This window comes from Chiloscyllium plagiosum, unplaced genomic scaffold, assembly GCF_037043375.1.
Source record: "Chiloscyllium plagiosum isolate Xiang-an unplaced genomic scaffold, Cpla_swu_hap1 HiC_scaffold_8, whole genome shotgun sequence".
NCBI classification, from domain to species: Eukaryota; Metazoa; Chordata; class Chondrichthyes; order Orectolobiformes; family Hemiscylliidae; genus Chiloscyllium; species Chiloscyllium plagiosum.
In genome coordinates, this window is record NW_028270146.1 from 39118259 (window position 1) to 39138496 (window position 20238).

At 40.8% G+C, this 20238-nt stretch overlaps 1 protein-coding gene across 3 annotated transcripts in view; it reads right to left on the reverse strand.

The window, feature by feature from the left end:
* The window catches only part of ptpn21 (protein tyrosine phosphatase non-receptor type 21), an 87066-nt gene extending 67426 nt beyond the window's left edge, over window positions 1–19640 (reverse strand). The window contains exons 1-4 of one of the 3 annotated variants that reach the window (XM_043697288.2): window positions 19530–19640; window positions 8755–9039; window positions 3401–3570; window positions 2724–2821 (exon numbers count right to left, since the gene is read on the reverse strand). In XM_043697288.2, coding sequence (XP_043553223.2) covers window positions 2724–2821; window positions 3401–3570; window positions 8755–8934 — 448 coding nt within the window. In that variant the 5' untranslated portion in view covers window positions 8935–9039; window positions 19530–19640. Of the gene's footprint in view, window positions 1–2723; window positions 2822–3400; window positions 3571–8754; window positions 9040–18877; window positions 19097–19518 lie in introns of those variants that run through there. The other 2 variants (XM_043697286.2, XM_043697289.2) reach the window with 2 other exon arrangements.
* Between the last annotated feature and the right edge of the window lie 598 nt (window positions 19641–20238).

Consider the following 20238-nt stretch of genomic DNA (forward strand, 5'->3'; position numbering starts at 1 on the left):
CTACAAAGCACAAGTCAAGAGTATACTGGAATTTTCTCAACTTGGTTGGATGAGGACAGCTTCAGCAACACAAGTTGAAGACTAATCAGAGCAAAGCATCCCACTTGATTCACAACTCATCCACTTCCTTCACTGATGCACAGATACAACTGAAAGATCTACAAAATGCAGTATAGCAATTCACCGAAACATCTTCCAAGTCTGTGACCGCGACCACCTAAAATATGAGAAGGGCAGCAGATAAATAGGAACATGACCACATGAAGATCTCCTTCAAGCCACACACCATCCCAAACTGGAATTGTCATCACGTCAAACTCCTGGAACTCCCTTCCTAAAAAGGGATTGTGTATACACGATCATACCTACCTAGGATGGCAGTGATTCAAGACAATGACTCACCACCACTTTCTCCAAAGGAAATGAGGGATGAATAGTAAATGCTGGCCTAGCTAGAGATGCCCAGATTCCATGACAAATGAAAATACTGTATCATTTCACACTTCTCAGAAATAAATTATACCTGTGACATCTATCCATTCCATAGCCTACTTGTGTGTTCAAAGTTCCTCACAAGTCACAGTACATCCAAGTTTTGAGTTATCTGTAAATTCTAAAATTATGCTGCGAACATCCAAATTTGACCAAATTGCACAATTGTTTAGATAGCATGCATGTGGTTCAGTAAAAATCCAAATGACGTAGGTTTGTTTCCCATTCCATTCAGCAAGACTTGGGATCTCCTCGCCCTATCTGATCGTGCACGGCAATGGTAAACCACTGTTAACAATAAAACCACTAATAAAAAAAGGCACAGGATGAAGCAGAGACAATGAGTCAAAGACCTGCCTTGTGGCAGAACAGACACACATAATGAACACCCAAATCCAGATTAATATAGATCAAGAAAACCAGCAACACTAGTGCTGAACCTGGAGAATCACTCCTTCAGTCTGGAAAACCGTTCACAACTACTGTGGTTGCTGCCTTTCAGCCAACTTCAAGTCAATGTCAGTTCTATATTTTATCCCATGGACTTCAATGCTGCTGACAGGCTTATTATGTTTGCCGTCTGGAAGTCCATTTACATCATGTCAACTATGTTATCAACATCCACCCTACTGGCGTTTCAATATCAGTAAGGTGTTCGACAAAGTTTCATGGGAGACTGATTAGCAAGGTTAGATCTCATGGAATACAGGGAGAACTAGCCATTTGGATACAGAACGGGCTCAAAAGGTAGATGACAGAGGGTGGTTGTGAGATTGGAGGCCTGTGACCAGTCGAGTGCCACAAGGATCGGTGCTGGGTTTACTACTTTTCGTCATTTATATAAATGATTTGGATGTGAGCTTAAAAGGTATAGTTAGTAAGTTTGCAGATGACACCAAAATTGGAGGTGTAGTTAACAGCAAAGAAGGTTACCTCAGATTACAAAGGGATCTTGATCAGATGAGCCAATGAGCTGAGGAGTGGCAGATAGAGTTTAATTTAGATAAATGCGAGGTGCTGCATTTTGGGAAAGCAAATCTTAGCAGGACTTATACACTTAATGGTAAGGACCTCAGGAGTATTGCTGAACAAAGAAACCTTGGAGTGCAGGTTCATTGCTCCTTGAAAGAGTTGTAGGTAGATAGAATAGTGAAGGTGGTGTCTGGTATGCTTTCCTTTATTATTCAAAGTATTGAGTACAGGAGTTGGGAGGTCATGTTGCGACTGTACAGGACATTGGTTAGGCCATTTTTGGAATATTGCTTGCAACTCTGGTCTCCTTCCTATCAGAAAGATGTTGTGAAACTTGAAAGGGTTCAGAAAAGGTTTACAAGGATGTTGCCAGGGTTGGAGGATTTGAGCTATAGGGAGAGGTCGAATAGGCTAGGGTTGTTTTCCCTGGAGCGTGGGAGGCGGAGGGGTGACATTATAGAGGTTTATAAAATCGTGAGGGGCATGGATAGGGTAAATAGACAAGGTCTTTTCTATATGGTGGGAGAGTCCAGAACTAGAGGGCATAGGTTTAGGGTGAGAGGGGAAAGATATAAAAGTGACCGAAGGGGCAACCTTTTCATGCAGAAGGTGGTGCGTGTGTGGAATAGGCTGCCAGAGGAAGTGGTGGAGGCTGGTACAATTGCAACATTTAAAAGGCATCTGGATGGGTATATGAATAGGAAGGGTTTGGAGGGATCTGGATCTGGGCTGGGTGCTGGCAAGTGGGACGAGACGGAGTTGGGACATCTGGTCGGCATGGCCGAGTTGGACTGAAGGGTCTATTTCCATGCTGTACATCCCTATGATTTGATTACGAAAAGTTCAACCAAGATAAAGACAAATTGCCTTTAACAAATCTTTGTGCCACATTCCTTGATTAGTTCACACTTATCAAATTGATTAGTAAATTTGCCCTTTTTTAAAAAGCTTTCCCATCATACACAGTAAAATTACTTAACTATGGTTTCTGAGCTAATTCTTAGATAGGTTTCTGAATTAAGGTGTAACTTTTGTAATTTCCCAGTTCTCAAACACAACCCCCATATCAAAAGGAGAACTGGAAGATTATAGCCAGAAGCTCTGCAATTTCCACCTCATTAGTCCATGGTCTCTTAGTAAGGAAGACAAGATCAATTGGAAAATCAGAACAGACATGTAACTTTCATAATTGTCCTAAAATACTGTATTAAGGTGATACATCATTTAGACTTTGGAATCAATTGTATATCATTCCTTACCCTGTGCAGCTAGACCTGCAAGCTGAATTCCTTGGTCTAGTGTGCAAGGTATGCGGCCTTCCAAAATATCCTTCCTCAATTGTAAATAATACTGGAATCTGCAGAAACAAGGAGCAATGCTTGAAGCAATTAAGCATATAAACAAGTTTCTTTCCCAACAATGCATGTAGTTACTATACAAAGAATGATACAAATGTTAGTCAAGCTTTTTCTCTTCTTCACCAAGAGTATTCTGGACCATACTTTAACCCTCATCACAGTCCCAGATGAGATCAGTCAATTTATATACGTAAACTTAAATTAGGATTTGGCCCACAAACTCTTACGTGGTTCCAATCAACATTAGAAAATAGGCTGGATATCTCAGGATAACTTAAATGTTTGTAGAAGTTTATTTCATTTAATTTCACGTGCACCAGTAAACTAACTAGACATTCCATTACACAGATTCAGGATGAAGGGATTTTTGATATTTAGTTTAATATCAATGTTTAACAAGCTATATCCAAAGAAACGACTCCATTTTTAATTTTGGGCTTGCAAATGTTATGCACTATATTGAATAGCCTATTAAATCAAGGCTAGAGGTCATGATTAATCGTTCAAGTGCTAACTTGAAGACAATATTGAGAGGTTTCTTCTAATGACATCTACCATTGAGTTTTGACATTTCATACCTTGTAAGTTCCTGCTGAAGTTGTGAAATACTTGGTACGTAGAATATCACACCAAAATAAACAGTAGGTTCAATGGCATATTTATCTAACTGCTTTTTCATGGGCTTTTCCAGATCCACCCATCGAGATTGATTCTGCTTATTGTAATACCACAGACTGAAGTAAGTGACCTGCAGAAGAGAAAAAAAAAACTCATAAATCCTAATCCATCAGACATCAAAAGTATGAACTCGCCATTCTTCTCCTGTCTCCCCTTAATTTTGCTAACACTATGCCAAGTGGAAACATTTTACACTTGCAAAAGGATTCTAAGCAGAATAGATTGTTTCAGCGAGCAAATATAATTCAGTGCGACTAAGAGTATAATACTCTTGGTGCCAAGAGTTTTTATATGCTGACAGTTCCTCAGGATCATGTCCTTTGTCTGTTCACTTCAGCTGTTTCTATCGAAAGGTCAGAAATGGAGAGACTTGCTGATAATTGCACAATGCTCGGTTCCTCAGATATTGAAGTAGTCGGTGTCCAAATGCAGCAAGGTCTCGACAACATCCAGGCTTAGGCTGCTATGTGGTAAGTAATAGCATGCCACACAATTCCAAGGCAAAAGCAAATTATTCTTTCACAAGATGTGGAATCACTGGCCAGGACTCATTTATTGCTCATTCCTAATTGCCCACAGGGCATTTAAGAGTCAAACATATTGGTGTGTGCCTGGAGTCACACATAGGCCAAACGGAGTATGAACAGCAGTTTTCTACCCCAAACAACATTAGTGAGCCAGATGGACTTTTCCTGACAACAGCAATTGTCATTGTTAGACACAATTCCAGATTTTTACTGAATTCAAATTCTATCATCTGCTATCAGGATTCGAACTTAGGTTTCTGGATTAAGAGCTTACAGGTAATATCTCTAGGCCATTGCTTCCCCTAAATAGTTGTTAATGATGCTTGTTGTGAGTGTCAAAACTTACTTTTTCACAACTTGCAGACATCTGTTTCAAGCATTGGCCTCAAAACAGCTCTCACTTCAGTTCAGAATTTTAAAATAACAAAATACATTCATACCTTCATATCAGCAGTATGTGAAAGGGGTCAACAATGAGATAGCCAGGATCGAGAAGCTTGGAGGAGGTACTCAGCCTGGAATAAGATTGCACTCAGGTTGTCAAGGATCAGGCCTGTAGGAGGCATATAAAAAGGCTGGCATGGTGAGGGACCTGTAATTTGCTAGGTCCAAACTACATGAATGAGTTTGCAAGTCCAGTCTGGACCATATTTCCCTCTTCTTCTACTTGCTAGAAAAATGGCATGGGTTCCATAAGCAGCTCATTACATAGCTGACATCGAAAGATGCCTCAGGCCCTGAGAATACCAACGTTCACATCTGAACCTATTACACTACTTTGTTCCCCCCACATCCAATGAGGATATGTGCACAGTTCTGTGGGAGAACCTGATGCAGATTGATTCAGGGAGTACCAAAACATCTAAATGTGTCTGTCTACATGAGCTCACCAGTGCCCTCCAAAGGCAAATCCCCAGGAATGGACAAGCTGACTGTGTAGTTGCACAATGCATACTGGGACTTTATGGAAAACAACTCATGTGCCAGTCATGGGGGCGAGGGGCATAGGGCTGTTCTAACTCTACTGACAAAGAAGGGTGACCAACACCTTAAAAATTGGTACCAAGTCTCCCCACTCAGAAATGAATACAAAAAGTTTGCTAGGGCAATGCCTTTCTGTCTTGGCACCATTCTGGATAACAGGTCGCACCCTCATCAATCCTACATCATCTCAGGTTATATCATATATGATAACGTCCATATGGTCTAGAACTTGGTCCATCTTTACCAGAGGAATGATTTGTCAGCCACCTTCTTGTTGCTTGACCAGAAGGCATCCGAGATGGTGGGGGATTATGATTGCTCATTTGAGATCCTGCGTGAATTTGGGTTGGGGAATGCTTGGTTGTTCAGGTCTGACATCTGTATCACATACAATATGTCTAACTTCGGTTAACCGGTCCTTGAAGATGACCCTTGGCTTCAGGAGAGGAATGTTTTTGGGCTGTTCCTCGTCTAGCCATGTACACCCAATTTGCATAGAGTAATTCTTTTGTCTCTTGCAGAAGTGGTGGTCAGGTTTTGCATTGTGCAGGCTGAACTTGGATATTCCTTGCAGCTTACACTGGTGACTTGTTCCTCATACTTACAGATCCAGCTAACTGGAGGATGCAAGATTTCCAAAGCATTGTACTCTGCAGTTTTCCATACATAGAAATACTAGGAAACATGCTTCAAATTCTTAGCTGGTCAGTGATGGATATGTTCCCTGCCTGAGTAGATCAGGCCCTTCACCTTGAGCACAAATTATCTGCTCTGCCTGGGAATCTAGCATTGCTCTGCCTTTACATCCAAGCTGCGATCTTGTCTTCAGACCCTGCAGTGACATCTTTATGTTAAACCCGCTGCTGGATGGGGAGCTCTGGGGACACATTTCTTCCACGAAATGTGTGGCCTCAATTATGACATGCAGCTTCCATTCATAGATTAGATTACTTACACTGTGGAAACAGACCCTTCGGCCCAACAAGTCCACACCGCCCCGCCGAAGCACAACCCACCCATACCCCTACATATACCCCTTACCTAACACTACGGGCAATTTAGCATGGCCAATTCACCTGATCTGCACATCTTTGGACTGTGGGAGGAAACCGGAGCACCCGGACGAAACCCACGCAGACACGGGGAAAACGTGCAAACTCCACACAGTCAGTCGCCTGAGGCGGGAATTGAACCCGGGTCTCTGGCGCTGTGAGGCTGTGCCGCTCACGGTTGATCCAATCTTTCTAACTCTTTACAGGGGTTGCCACCTTTGACCAGAATCTGATCTAGGTTTGGGATATGGTTACCTAACATCTGGGCTCACACCCATCAGGAGTGAAGGTTGTCATTAAGGAGTCACTGCTCATGAATCCAGCCCTTCCTAACACAGCTTTAGGTAGCTACTGTGGTAACCAGACTCTGGCACCACAGAGAGTTGTCAGTCAGATGCCAGTTAATGTCCAGCATACAGCCAAAGCCAGAGTCTGAAAACAGTTGCGCTTGGTCCCAAGTGCACTCATGGTTTCAAGTAGACTCAACTGTGTAGTAGACCTCTGTTTGAACTGATCCATTTCAACAGAATTTCACATTAGCCCCATGCACCAAAACTATCCTCAAACTTGGGCCAACATGAGCAAATTCTCTTCATGTCTTTCCAGTTAGTGTGAAGGGATTTCTTGTATGGACTGCTGTTGTGCACCCTTCATTTCCTCAATTTTGTTTGGCATCTCAGCACATGGTATTCCATCTGGCAGTGGTGGAAGACCCTCAGTATTGGGTTCTCTCTTGTAGGACTCCTTCTCCATCTATTAGGGATCAGAGACCTGGTGTGAAATATGTCACTGTGTTTTGTCATTTAAATAAATTATCTGGACTTGAATATAGGAGGAACGGTTAGTAACTTTGCGGATGACACCAAAATTGATGATGCAGTGGACTCAGATTATCTCTTGATTATCACAGAAATTTGATTAGATGAGCCAATGGGCCAGAGGAGTGGCAGATTAATTTAGATAAACGTGAGGTGCTACATTTTGGTAAGGCAAACTAGGGCAAGACTTATACACTTAATGGTATGGTTCTGGGGAGTGTTGCCGAACAAAGACTTTGGGTGCAGTTTGAAAGTACTTTGAAAGTAGACAGTACAGTGAAGTCTGCATTTGGTACATTCCCTTTATTGGTCAGTGCAACCTTTATTGGTTTAGAGGGATATGAGCCAAATGAAGACAAATAGGACTAGATTTATTTAGGATATCTGGTCGGCATGGACGAGTTGGATCGAAGTGTCTGTTTCTATGCTGTACATCTCTACATTGAACGCGACCCCGTGTGCAATGTTAGGCTAAGTGGTTTTACATACTCACAGGCTGCCAGTAATTTTAATATGCTTGATGAGTGAGTGCATGGACATCTTTATACGAACTGTTATGGACTCAAAACCTTTTTTTTTTTAAAGAAAGGACCATTAAAGATTTGCTGACATTTCACCCTATGCTTCCGATCTGCAGTAAAATGGTGCAAATAGAGATTGGCAGATTGGAGGACCTTCTCACAAGGCTGTTCCTTGGCCCAGCCAAAGTGCGTATTAACAAGGTCAGACAGCAGACAGTCAAGGGGATTGTTGCAAGCAATTGTCTGTCTCTCTTTGTTGGTTCCACCCACACCCAGGTGTCCTCAGAAAGGAAGTACATTGTGTCCACTAGAATAAGGCCCTGAAGTGCACAGTGACCACCCCACCCCTCCCCTCCAAATGACATGTTAAATTAAAATTTCCAAGTTTCATTGGTACTTTGGTCTTTGCAACATATCCCCATGAGGGACTGGTTTATTTATTTTAAAATTGTAGAAAGGAAGATTGATGGCACCCAATCACAAGCTGCTAATGGTTGGTAAAATGAGTCCAAAAATAACAACCACCACCTTTTCTGCTTGATTTTCAATGATTCAATTTCGCAATATCAATGTGCAGAGGGTGTCCATTGACCATAAATTAAACTGTACCAACCATATAAATCCTGTGGCTATGAGCGCAGGTTAGAAACTAGAATTGTGCAAGTAATTCAATTTCTGTCACTCCAAAGCCTGTCCACTATCTACAAAGTGCAAAGCAGAAGAGTGATTGAATATTCTCTAATTGCCTGGATAGATGCAGCTCCATAAATACAAAAAGCTTAACAACATCCAGGACAAAGCAGCCTCCTTCATAGCATCCATCAAATTACCTTCAACATTTAGTGCCTCTCCAATCAAAGCACAATGGCAACAGTGTACACTATCCAATATGCACTGTAGCACGTCAAACTGCTTTCATCAAAACTTCCAAACCCACAACCCCTAACACATAGATGCATGGAAGCATGGTCACCTACTCTGCCAAACCACATACTATCCTGATTTGTAATACCACTGTTCCTTCACTGTCGCAGACACTCCATTCTGAATACACTCAGGGTGCACCTACAACCCAAGGACTGCAGCAGTTCAGGAAGGTGGCTCACTACTACCTTCATAACGGCAATTAGTAATGTGTAATAATAAACAGTGGCCAAACTGGTGACATCCACATCACAAGTGAAAGATAACGAAGGGCCAATAAATTTTTTAAAGTTTTTTTTAAATTATGTAAATTAATATCCATATATACAAACTTCACACTGCCCATCAAAATGACAACATTCTTGATTTTAAAATGTTTGGTAGAAGAAAGTGAAGGTAAATTAACACTGTTTCTGCTCATTCCTCACCTCTCTCAGCTCTAATCTTTGTGCAACAGCTTCCAAACATTCTTGGCCTGTGCTTTCAACAGAAAGTGTGAATTCCAGAAATCCATTATCCAACAGTTGGATCCGTACAACCAAGCAGCTCTTACTGGAGACAGTATACCTGCGTGTTCTTTTCAATTTTATTCCAAAAGGTAATGGCATGGCAAAATAAAGTTAGTTAAACTTCTTGTACTTCTCACACTGTGCGCTGCATGCAGAAATCATCCAGCAGCTAATGGCCGATTGATCCAACTGGAAAGCATTGCTCTGTAAAACAAGAAGCAACAAGTGAGTATTTCTTTGGAGGAGAAAGACTATTTCAATTTAAAATTATAAAAGCTTCTAACTTTTGAGGAGACAAAGTTTCCTTTAAAAGTTTTCATACCTGCTGAGAATTGAAAATACAGAACTTACTTTATTGACAAGAAAATAATTCACGGCAAAGATCTGTGGTGGGAAATATTAAATTACTCATTTATTATGGTCATAGCTTCATGCAAACTCAGCCAGGATGCAGGTTTTGAGATTACATCTGAACTTAGTAGTCTTAGAAGTCAAAATCATACTTTTGATACATTTTAAATGCAGTCATAACTATACAGGAAATAGAGGCAATTAGTATTAGGAACTTTAAAAATCTGTAAGAATTGATGGTGTCCAGAAAGGGGAAAAAACCTGAAAAGACAAAATTAAGTCTCAAAATCAAGTTATCATATTTCAGGTTTTTTTTCCTCCCCTTAATGCTGATTTATTGCAGAGAACATCAAGTCAGTACAAACTTGGTAACGCAAGCAAGTTTTGAAAGTCCACTCCAGCATTACAATAGTATTTGTCCTTGGCACTGGAACTTTGCATTTTTAAAATTTGACTACGTTTAATAAAGACAAAAGATGGCATCATCCATTTTACTTGACTTCTTGCTATACAGCTAATCATTTATTATCCTTTAAACTCAGATTCTTCACCTGTAAACAGAAAACACCAGTAATGTTGTAAAATGAATTGCCTGGTGGCAGGCATATAGCCTCAGGTAAAACTTAGCAAATACACTGTATTCACAAATAACTAACAACACAAATCAGTATAATATGCACAAAGCATTCATAAACAGCTTTGCACAACTTATGGCATGTAATGCAAGCTTTTGCTGAAAGGTATACTACACATACATTTCATTTCATTGTCACAACCCTATTTGTTATGGTACATTGAGTAGTGACAATTACAGTTCCTTGGTCTCACAAGAAAATTTGATTCTTAGCAAGGAGGCTGCACTCTGCAAGTTGTAGGAGGCCTATCACATTCTCTCAGACATTTTGGATAATAATTTCCCCATTGTGGATTTTAAGGTTAAGACCAAAATAAAGCACCTTTCAGACCTAGGCCCTTCATCATTCATCTTCCTCGGAAGGGACCAAATAGGAAGCAAAACAGAGTACAAAGAGTGTTTCAAAAGATTTGTTAAGTACTGTAAAGAAAATACCCTAAGAGTCAGAGATATACCACACAGAATCAGACCCTTCGGTCCAATGTGTCAATGCCGACCAGATATCCTAAACTAATCTAGTTCCATTTGCAGCCACTTGGCCCATATATCTCTAAACCCTTCCTATTCATATACTCATCCAGATGTCTTTTAAAATGTTGTAATCGTACCCGCCTCCACCACTTCCTCCAGCAGCTCATTCTATACATGCACCATCTGTGCGAAAATATTGCTCCTTAGGTTCTTTTTAAACTTTTCCCCTCTCACCCTAAACTTATAATGTCTAGCTGTAGACTCCCACACCTTGGGGAGAAGACCTTATCTATTTACCCTATCCATGCCCCTCAATTTTATAAACCTCTATAAAGGTCACCCCTCAGCCTCCAACACTCCAGGGTAAGCAGCCCCATCCTATTCAGCCTCTCCCTATGGCTCAAATCCTCCAACCCTGGCAACATCCTTATAAATCTTTTCTGAACCCTTTCAAGCTTCACAACATCTTTCCAATAGGAGGGAGACCAGAATTGCACACAATACAGAGGAACCTCGATAATCTGACTGAGATGGGCGGGCACTATTTCATTCGGGTAATTGATTATTTGGTTAATCGATTCAATGCCTCTCCTCTGGGGCTCAAACTTTTCTGTTAAGTCTGCTCCCCGTTCAGGAGACTGCAGCACACCACACCGCACCCCCCCCCCCCCCCACTTCCTCCAACCCTGTTTGCCCCACCGCCTGCCCCAATCCTCATCCACCGTCCGACCCCATCAGGGTTGAAACAGCTCTTCCATGTAATGTTTTTAATCAGGACCCCGCGATCTCCTTTGGATAATCTGATATTCGGATAATAGAGGTTTGTCTGTATTCCAAATGTGGCCCAATCAATATCCTGTACTCCCGCAACACGACTGCCCAACTCCTATACTCAACGCTCTGACCAATCGTCGTCTTCACTATCCTATCTACTTACGACTCCACTTTCGAGGACCTATGAACTTACACTCTAGGGTCCCTTTTTGTTCAGCAACACTCCCCAGGACCGTACCATTAAGTGTATAATCATCTTGCACTCTCAGAAGTGTTAAAAACACCAAGGGAAAAAGCATGCTCACACCATGAGAGGAAAGTGCTGATTAGTTGGCAAATAGACTTGTTGAGTTTTGTTGGAGTCTTAAAATCTGACAGGTTGACTCAGATTGGTCAATGAAGAATGCACTGAGCACTGAACCAGGAATGGTTTTGCTCAGCTAAAAGAGACACCACGTGTACATGTCCTTTCTATTTGCAAAGAATGGAGTCTGTATTAATGTTAGCAATGAAGCAATATGCTTCAAGCAGATGCAAATGCACCACACTGAGCCTGAATGAAAATCCTAAATTGGTCAGCAGCCATAATTTTGTGCACACATGGAATTTTGTTTTCAGTAAATGTTGTCCAATCATAGGAGCGCGTCTAATGTTGGACATTGTGTTGAGTGTCTTGCAAGTCTGGGATAGTTGGGTACTGTCAATAAGATGCTCTACCTATCATATAAATCAGTAATATGGTTTATGAACGTCAGTGTTGATGTGATGCTGAGTATATAAGGCTGCAGATCCCAAAGACCAGCAACCATACGAAATTATATATTTCTTTGGTTGTTCGTTACAAACAAGATATTGGCAATAAGCAATTGGATTAGATTACATTTACAAAATAATCATGAGTGCACAAAGAACTGCATTGACAAACAATGAAGGATAGTCAGCTGGGCTCTCAATCTGGCATACTTGCAGATACTAGAAGTTTCACATATTAATGCACAGGGCCCTCTTGCTTGTAGACAAAAAGAATAGGTACATCCACTACAGTTGATTCTACTCAATAAAACTAGTATTTATTACCAATTGTTCAGATGAGTGCATGATGCTTGTCCAACCAAAATTATTATTTGTCAGGTAAGTCAAGAGGTGAATGTAGGGGATCTGCTTATGGGATTTTACATAAATATTTTTTTCCATAAAATGATTAACTTGAAATGAGGAAGATCATATCAGATGATGTTTGAATTTTCTGCCAGCTCCTAAATCCATCTGCTAAGGAGGTAGTCCAGTCCTTCAGTCGTGACAGGGGGTTTCTTTGCTCCAAACTTAGAAACCGACAAGTCCCAAAAAAAAAAGACTTCTTTCTTGTAATATATCTGCATGTTTTGGCTTTTTTGGATCGTGAAATACAAGGAGTAAGGAGTATAAGGAATATACAAGTCAGTCACTGTTAACCATTTATGTAACCTTGAGGATATGAAGCTATGCTGGACATTCCAAGAACCCAATGAAACCGAGAATGTAAACTGATGAATATAACTAACACAAGTGCAAACTTTGGTTTCCATGCTGTAGTTATTTTGTTGACCTCCAAACAACCATTCCTGAATACACTGGAAGTCCTTTGTCAGCAGAGGCTGGTAGAATTATTTTGAAGCCTGGTAGGTAACTGCCTTATGAAAATCTTTGTATTCCTAACTTCACCAAAAAAAAACTTAGTCGCTGGTTCTCTCCAACCCTTCATCCATGTTTTCTTCCATTGTCCCTTTAGCCCTCTTTAATGGATCTCCCTCTCTCCCATCATGCTCCCAACTCAAGCATAGGGCGAGACCTCCCCCCTTCAACGATCACCCTAATACTTAGTTTCCACTCCTCCTTATCCTGAACATACTACCTTCCCTGCGGCCACTCCTTATCACTCTACATTACAACAACCTACCTTCTAACTCTCTCAGTGGCTCAGTGGTTAGCACGGCTGCCTCACAGTACCAGGGACCCGGGTTTGATTCCTGCCTCGAGCGACTGTCCATGTGGAGTTTGCACATTCTCCCCATGTGACGATGGCGCCGGATATGGTAGACTCCTTGCGAGCTCCTGCGTGCAAATCTAAGTTTCCTATTTCTTAGTCATTCCACACTCTTCAAACTTAATACTTCTTAGTAATTTTTAAAAATATACTATGTTTTATCTAAACTCACAGGTTTGAAGCTCCTTCAATCCTCAAAGTCAGCTTACTGGATGAAGGCAGCAGACCACATGGTGCCCACGACCCATCCGACCACCCCGGAAGACCAGGCCTGCTGTCAAGGAAAGGCCGCCAGCATTCTCAAAGATCCATCCCACCCAGGCAATGTTTTTCTACAACCTCTACCATCGGGGAGAAGGTTCAGAAGCCTAAACACACGCACCAGCTGGTTTCCAAACCGTTTATACCCTACTGTTAGAATACTGAATGGACTCTCAAACTCTTAACATTTGCCTGTTCCTGTTTTGTTTTTGCTGCTGTTACCCATTATTTACTTATCTATGCTACTTAACTATGTGATCTGTCTGTACTGCTCGCAAGACAAAGCTTTTCACTGTGTCTCGCTACACGTAACAATAAATTCAATTCAATTCAATTCTGCGTGGGTTTCTTCTGGGTGCTCTGGTTTCCTCCCACAATCCAAAGACGTGCAGGTTAGGTGGATTCGCTATGCTAAATGTTCAGGGATGTGTAGGACAGTCAGGGGTAAATGTAGGGTAGTAGATAGTGGAATGGGTTTGAACGGGCTACTCTTTGGAGGGTCAGTGTGGACTTGTTGGGTCAAATGGCCTGTTTCCACACTGTAGGTGATCTAATCTAAGCAAATATGTGGGCTCAACGACAATACAACTATATTCTTCCCTGTCAGGGAGCAGGGAGAGCAGGAAAAAAAAAAATGTTTAATCAAATTGTGGCAATGGATCAGATTGCGTGCATTTCAAAAACACTCATGCTAACAATTAACTATTGCAGATCAGTAGCATAATGGTAATGTTGCTTTACTAGGAATTAACAAATGCAGACAAATATTTCCAACACAAGTGTAAATCCCACAATAGAGGAGTAAATATTCCAGATTCAGTAATCCACTTCTGTTAGGTAAATTTCTGTGCATTCTCACAATGTTTTAATCTAGCCCAAAACCCTCAAAACAAACTAATTCAGTTAACTGATTACTTAAATGAGAGTTCCCTCAACTCATGTTTGTAAATAAACTTATATGATGTTTTCCTCTCTACACACCTCCACAAGCCTTCTGCTTCTTGAGTTCTTTGCACTGCCTTCTACACTTTTCAAGACATTTCTCCAGTTTTGAATGCTTGAAGACTGCTACTAACATCACACCTCTTGTTGTAATGGGACCTCACTTCTGCATCAACTGCTTCTCGCCCCTCTTTGTCTGTTAATCATAGATTCATGTCAACTAAACCTTAGCAGTTGTCTCCGTGGCTTGCAAGTCATTTGGCAAAATTTACATGACTTCCTGTGAATACAGTTTTGAACGCACTGTTCAAAATGACTAGTTTTGTTTTTATACAAAACAAGTCACAGCTTCACAGAATTGAAAATTAAAAGTCAACTTTACCTACACTTTAGAAGTCACATTCCCAAATAAACTACTTTCTATCCAGCTTCATCACAATAAGCACTATATTTTAATTTTGCAATGGCCATTCTGGAAGCACAGCTTTCAGAATGAATTAGTTTCACATTTTTTAGAAAGCAATGAATTCATTTTACTACATTTAAAAACTTAATTTCAAACTGAATTTTTTAGAAACCAGTTAAATTAAACCTAGCGAAGTTTGATTTCACTCAGTGTAAATAGGGCAGACAATTTCTGAAGATCTTGAAACACTCAGAAGCCATGAGCTTTAAGACCCACCTCCAACTAATGATTGGAAGCTTAAGCAAAACAAAGAATGTAGTTTAAACGTCAGCCTAATTCCTGCCTAAAGCTATTTATATTATTTATTTCAGTGGAGCTTACCCGCAAACCTATTTTAAATGTCTATTACTTTGAGTAAAAAGAGATGTGTCTATTCATTGTCGTTACATTTTTAAAAGGCCATGACATAATTGGCTCAAAATCTCTATTTGCGTCCTGAAGTCTTATTACTCTTAACCCTTTAATGTGCTGCTTAATTAGTTTAGTGGCATTGTGTTCCATTCTATCCAAAGATTTTATCATATGAAACAAAACAAAATGTTACACAATATTTAAACAGCAACTCATGCAACATTAAAATTCATTATCATGTGGTTCATGCAATCCTGCACTAATGGTTTCACTATTAATGCAGAAACAAATTCTTTAACTCCTGATGGTTTCATCCAACACCAAAGAATTCCTTCCCTACACAATCACAAGCTCATTATTTTAGCACGATCAGTTTCTCACACCAACCACATCTTGCACCTTCAAAATCCAAGTCCTCTGAACAACAGAAAAGGAAAAAAATCCTATAATTATAGCAACTTTCAAAAATATTCCAAAGAAACAAATGATGAGGGCACACCACAGGTATATCAATGTTATTACAAGATGCAGGTCTTGAAGTTTTTCCTAGGAGAAAGTGAGGACAGCAGATGCTGGAGATCAGAGCTGAAAAAGGTGTTGCTGGAAAAGCGCAGGTCAGGCAGCATCCAAGGAGCAGCAGAATCGACGTTTCAGGCTTAAGCCCTTCTTCAGGAATGAGGAGGGTGTGCCAAGCAGGCTAAGATAAAAGGTAGGGAGGAGGGACTTGGGGGAGGGGCGTTGGAAATGCGATAGGTTGGAGATGGTTAAGGTGAGGGTGATAGGCCGGAGAGGGGGTGGGGGCAGAGGTCGGGAAGAAGACTGCAGGTCAAGAAGGCGGTGCAGAGTCCGAGGGTTGGGACTGAGATAAGGTGGGGGGAGGGGAAATGAAGTTTTTCCTTGCTTGTTTGATGCTCTAACTACAAAACTGTTAATGATCAGCTACCAAGGGCATTGATAAAACTACAACTTGAACATTGTGTATAAAGAGGCTAAAATGTAGAGGGATATGGGCTGGGTGCAGGCAGGCAGCTCTAGATTGAGTTGGAATAGCTGGTCAGCATGGACAAATTGGACCGAAGGGTCTGTTTCCGTGCTCACCACCTCTACGACTCTAATTGTACTAGGATAAATGTACACATGTGGAAGGAAGCTCAAAAAGGACCTTACTAGAATGACACCTGGAATGGACAGGTTGCCTTATGAGTCTATAGCATGATGCTGGAAAAGCACAGTAGGTCACACAGCATCAGAGACACAGGAGAATTGACGTATTGGGCATAAGCCCTTCATCAGGGCTCATGGCCGAAACATTGATTCTCCTGATCCTTGGATGCTGTCTCACCTAGTGTGCTTTTCCAGCATCACACACACGACTGATCTCCAGCATCTGCAGTCCTCGCTTTCTTCAGGTTGCCTTATGAGGAAAGGAATGACACAGCAGGCTTGAGGCAGCAAATGGCTTACTTCTGATCTTAATTCATATTCTCACATAGAGTCATAGAGATGTACAGCATGGAAACAGACCCTTCAGTCCAACCTGTCCATGCTGACCAGATATTGCAACTCAATCTAGTCCCGCCTGCCTGCACCCAGCCCATATCCCTCCATATTCATATACCTGTATTCCATGTGATCTAACCTTGTTAATCAGTCTCCCATGGGGAACCTTGTTGTACACCTTACTGAAGTCCATATAGACCACACCTAATGCTCTGTCCTCAATCTTCTTTGTTACTTCTTCAAAAAACTCAATCAAGTTTGTGAGACACGATTTCCCATGCACACATCAGCTTTCAAAAGTTCTTACCTAATACTGTCAAAATTGGCCTTTCTCCAATTTAGAGCTTCAACTTTTAGATCTGGTCTATCCTTTTCCATCACTATTTTATAACAAATAGAATTATGGTCGCTGGCCCCAAAGTGCTCCCCCATGGACACCTCAGTCACCTGCCCTGCCTTATTTCCCAAGAGTAGGTCAAAGCTTTGCACCTTCTCTAGTAGGCACATCCACATACTGAATCAGAAAATTGTCTTGTACGCACTTGACGAATTCCTCTCCATCTAAACCTTTAACACTCATTTCTATGCTCTTTGTCATACCACTTGATTTCCATACATAAAAAACAATTATTTAAGTCATCAAAACACACATTTATGAAACCAAGTGAATGATCTCAGCATTGTATTTATTTTCTGAAAAGTGAACATTAATAATAAATTGCTTGCTTAAAACACAGTTACTAAAATTTAAAGAATGTGGTGTAAGAGATATAACCAGGTCATTTCCTCTGTCTCACAGAAAGACAGCAGCAACACAAACACATACAAACAAACAGACACTAGATATGCTCAGGCTGCACAATTTAAAACCAACTCACAGTGACATTTCAGGGAAAGAAGTCAATTTAAGCCTAACTTTATAGATGGCCCGAAACCCGCATGTATAAGAAGTGAAACGAGGATGCATCTCAGATACTGTCAAATGAATTGGATTAGAAGGTATATATGAACCTATTATCGAAATCTGGATGCTGAAATGTTTTGACTTTAGGATCTTTCAGGATGGGATCAATTCAGTGATATGAACCATATAGCTTTCCTCAGCTATAACTTGTTAAAATGAAATCTGATGTTTAGCTGTTTAAACAGTAATTGTATGTATCAATGACAGCTTATTATCCCTCAGGAAAGTTTGATGCTGTTTACATAAAAATTCAGTTCACATTGACATTTTATTGAACTTTCTAAACGTAACATGAAGGTCCATGAAACAAAACTCCAAGTAAAAACTCACAAAACACCTTCAAAAAATTAGGACCCAGCTTTCATATTGTCCACCAGTTATAATTTAGTCCATGTGAATCATGTGGTGAGACTGTTATTTCACAGCTGAATCTTTTGCAGTGTCTAACACACATACTTGATGCAGTAGTGCAGTCATATCCCAACAGTTTCAAGGCAAGATGCTCCAAAAGAAATTAATAAAGTAAGACCTATGTCAAATCAAACAAATAAATGTTATCTCTATTGTTCATTTTAAAGAGGGTGGCTGCACTCACAGAATTTTAAAAATCAAGTTTCACTATAGCAGACCTATTATAACATAACATTTATATAAAGCCTTTAACAAAATGAAATATTCTAACATGCTTCACAAAAGTATTTTAAAAAACGCAACCATCTGTCACATAAGGAAATATTAAGTCAACTGACCACAAAACTTCCTTCCGATCAAATTTTAAAGGGTCCCGAAAGGAGGAAAATTAGGTTAAAAACATAGAAGGGTGAATAGAGGGGATTCCAGAGCTTAGACAACAGAAGAGCAATCATTACTGGAAATGCACATGAACCCAGAATTAGAGAACCTCAGATATTTCTGAAGGTAATGGGTTGGCAAGGATATTTATAGTAGTGTCCCAGTGTATATCCAAATAGTGTCAACAGGCTTTAAAAAGTTTAGAAATTGTATTCAATGCTTTAAAAAGTGCTACATTTAAAAAAGCCAACACAAAAATAGCACTGCAAAGACTTTAGAAGAAAATTGGACGGACGCTGGGGGTGGGGTCTATAAGAAAAGCGCAGGGAAGATCTACTTACAGAATTATCGTGGACTCAATGCGTTAAATGATCTCCTGTACCATTACAGTAGGATTTTACCATGTTAAAAGTACAACAACCCGATTTAAATCGTGCTCAGTAAGCATTTTTTTCAGTTGTCAATTTCTAACCAATCTATAATGGGCTTTACTTCTGCTTGAACAAAACAAACCTTATAATGTACAGCATTTCATCACATGCCAAGACGAAATACGCAAGGAAATACACCCTGGCTCAAAATTGTGTCAAGGCAAATTAAAATGAACATTTTGAAAATCGCGACAATAAACCGTGCGACTTCTGAGACGAGCAATTCGTTTTAAAACAAAGTAGCTGTTAAAACATCTGCTGAGGAAGCAACAGCAGGATCTAAATAATTAAACTTTCCTATATAATACTGCGGAGACAAAAGTTTAGAGGCATTAACAGGTGCGACGTTTAGACAGTGTTCAACAGACTGACACCGCAAACATCGCCAATCGTGTAGACAATGTGATGGCTGAACAACAACATTCCTGGCGAGTTTTGTAAATAAGAACAATCAGGAAACCTCCGCCCGAGTGTCACACAGAGGAAATCGCTTCCATCCCACTTAAAGCAAACAATTAAAGTAACAAAACCAATTAATGACACACCCTTAGACTTCATTGCCTCCCTCCAAATTGAGGGACAGACGGGGGTGGAGGTTAAGGGAGAAATCTCCGTTCACCGTTAAGCTTCGCTCAAGATCACAAGCGAACCGAATGCATGAACGGCAGTAATATCAGCATATTCTGGGGAAAAAGAGATGTACACGGTCCTCCCGCCACTTACCACCAAATTACCTTCTTGTTCCAGAAGGATCGCTTCTTGGAGCCGCTCCAACGGATAATCAACCACAAACCGCATACCTCCCCATTCCCGGTAATTGTCCCTCCGCGCCGCCAGCCTTCTCACCACAACAACGTCTCCGTCCGCGCTAACCGGCGCACGCGCTTTCAATTCCCCCACTCACGCCCACCCCAGGATTCCTCCGCCGCACTACTTAAATTCCCACATTTTCGGTTCGCACTTTGACCGTTCACATATTTTGAGTGGGAGGGTGTATGGCGTGGGAGTCATATTGCTCGCGATTGGTCTAACAAATATTTTACTTCCACACAAATGTTTAGCGCATGTTAAATTCACGTTGTTTAGTCGTAGCCTTCTTCTTGGAGAAGTGATATTGGGAAGTGGTTGTAGTATTGAAGAATCCATTACCTCAGACAAATGAAATGTATTGGGCACAGAGAATGCATGGCATGGGACAGACAGCTGGCTTCAGGGCTGACACTGGCATTAAGCTGCTTGTCATAAACACATGTTGCTACTTTGATAGTTCCACCCTTCTGCCATCAGCGCACATACGTTTTAAAATTAAGCCAACGTGGTGCAGAGACTGGAAACCTGAAAGAAAAACCACAAAATTCTGGAAATAATCAACAGGTCTAGCCACATCTTTGAAAAGAGACACACAGTTCCATGGAATGCGCAAAAATGGGGCAATTGCCAAGA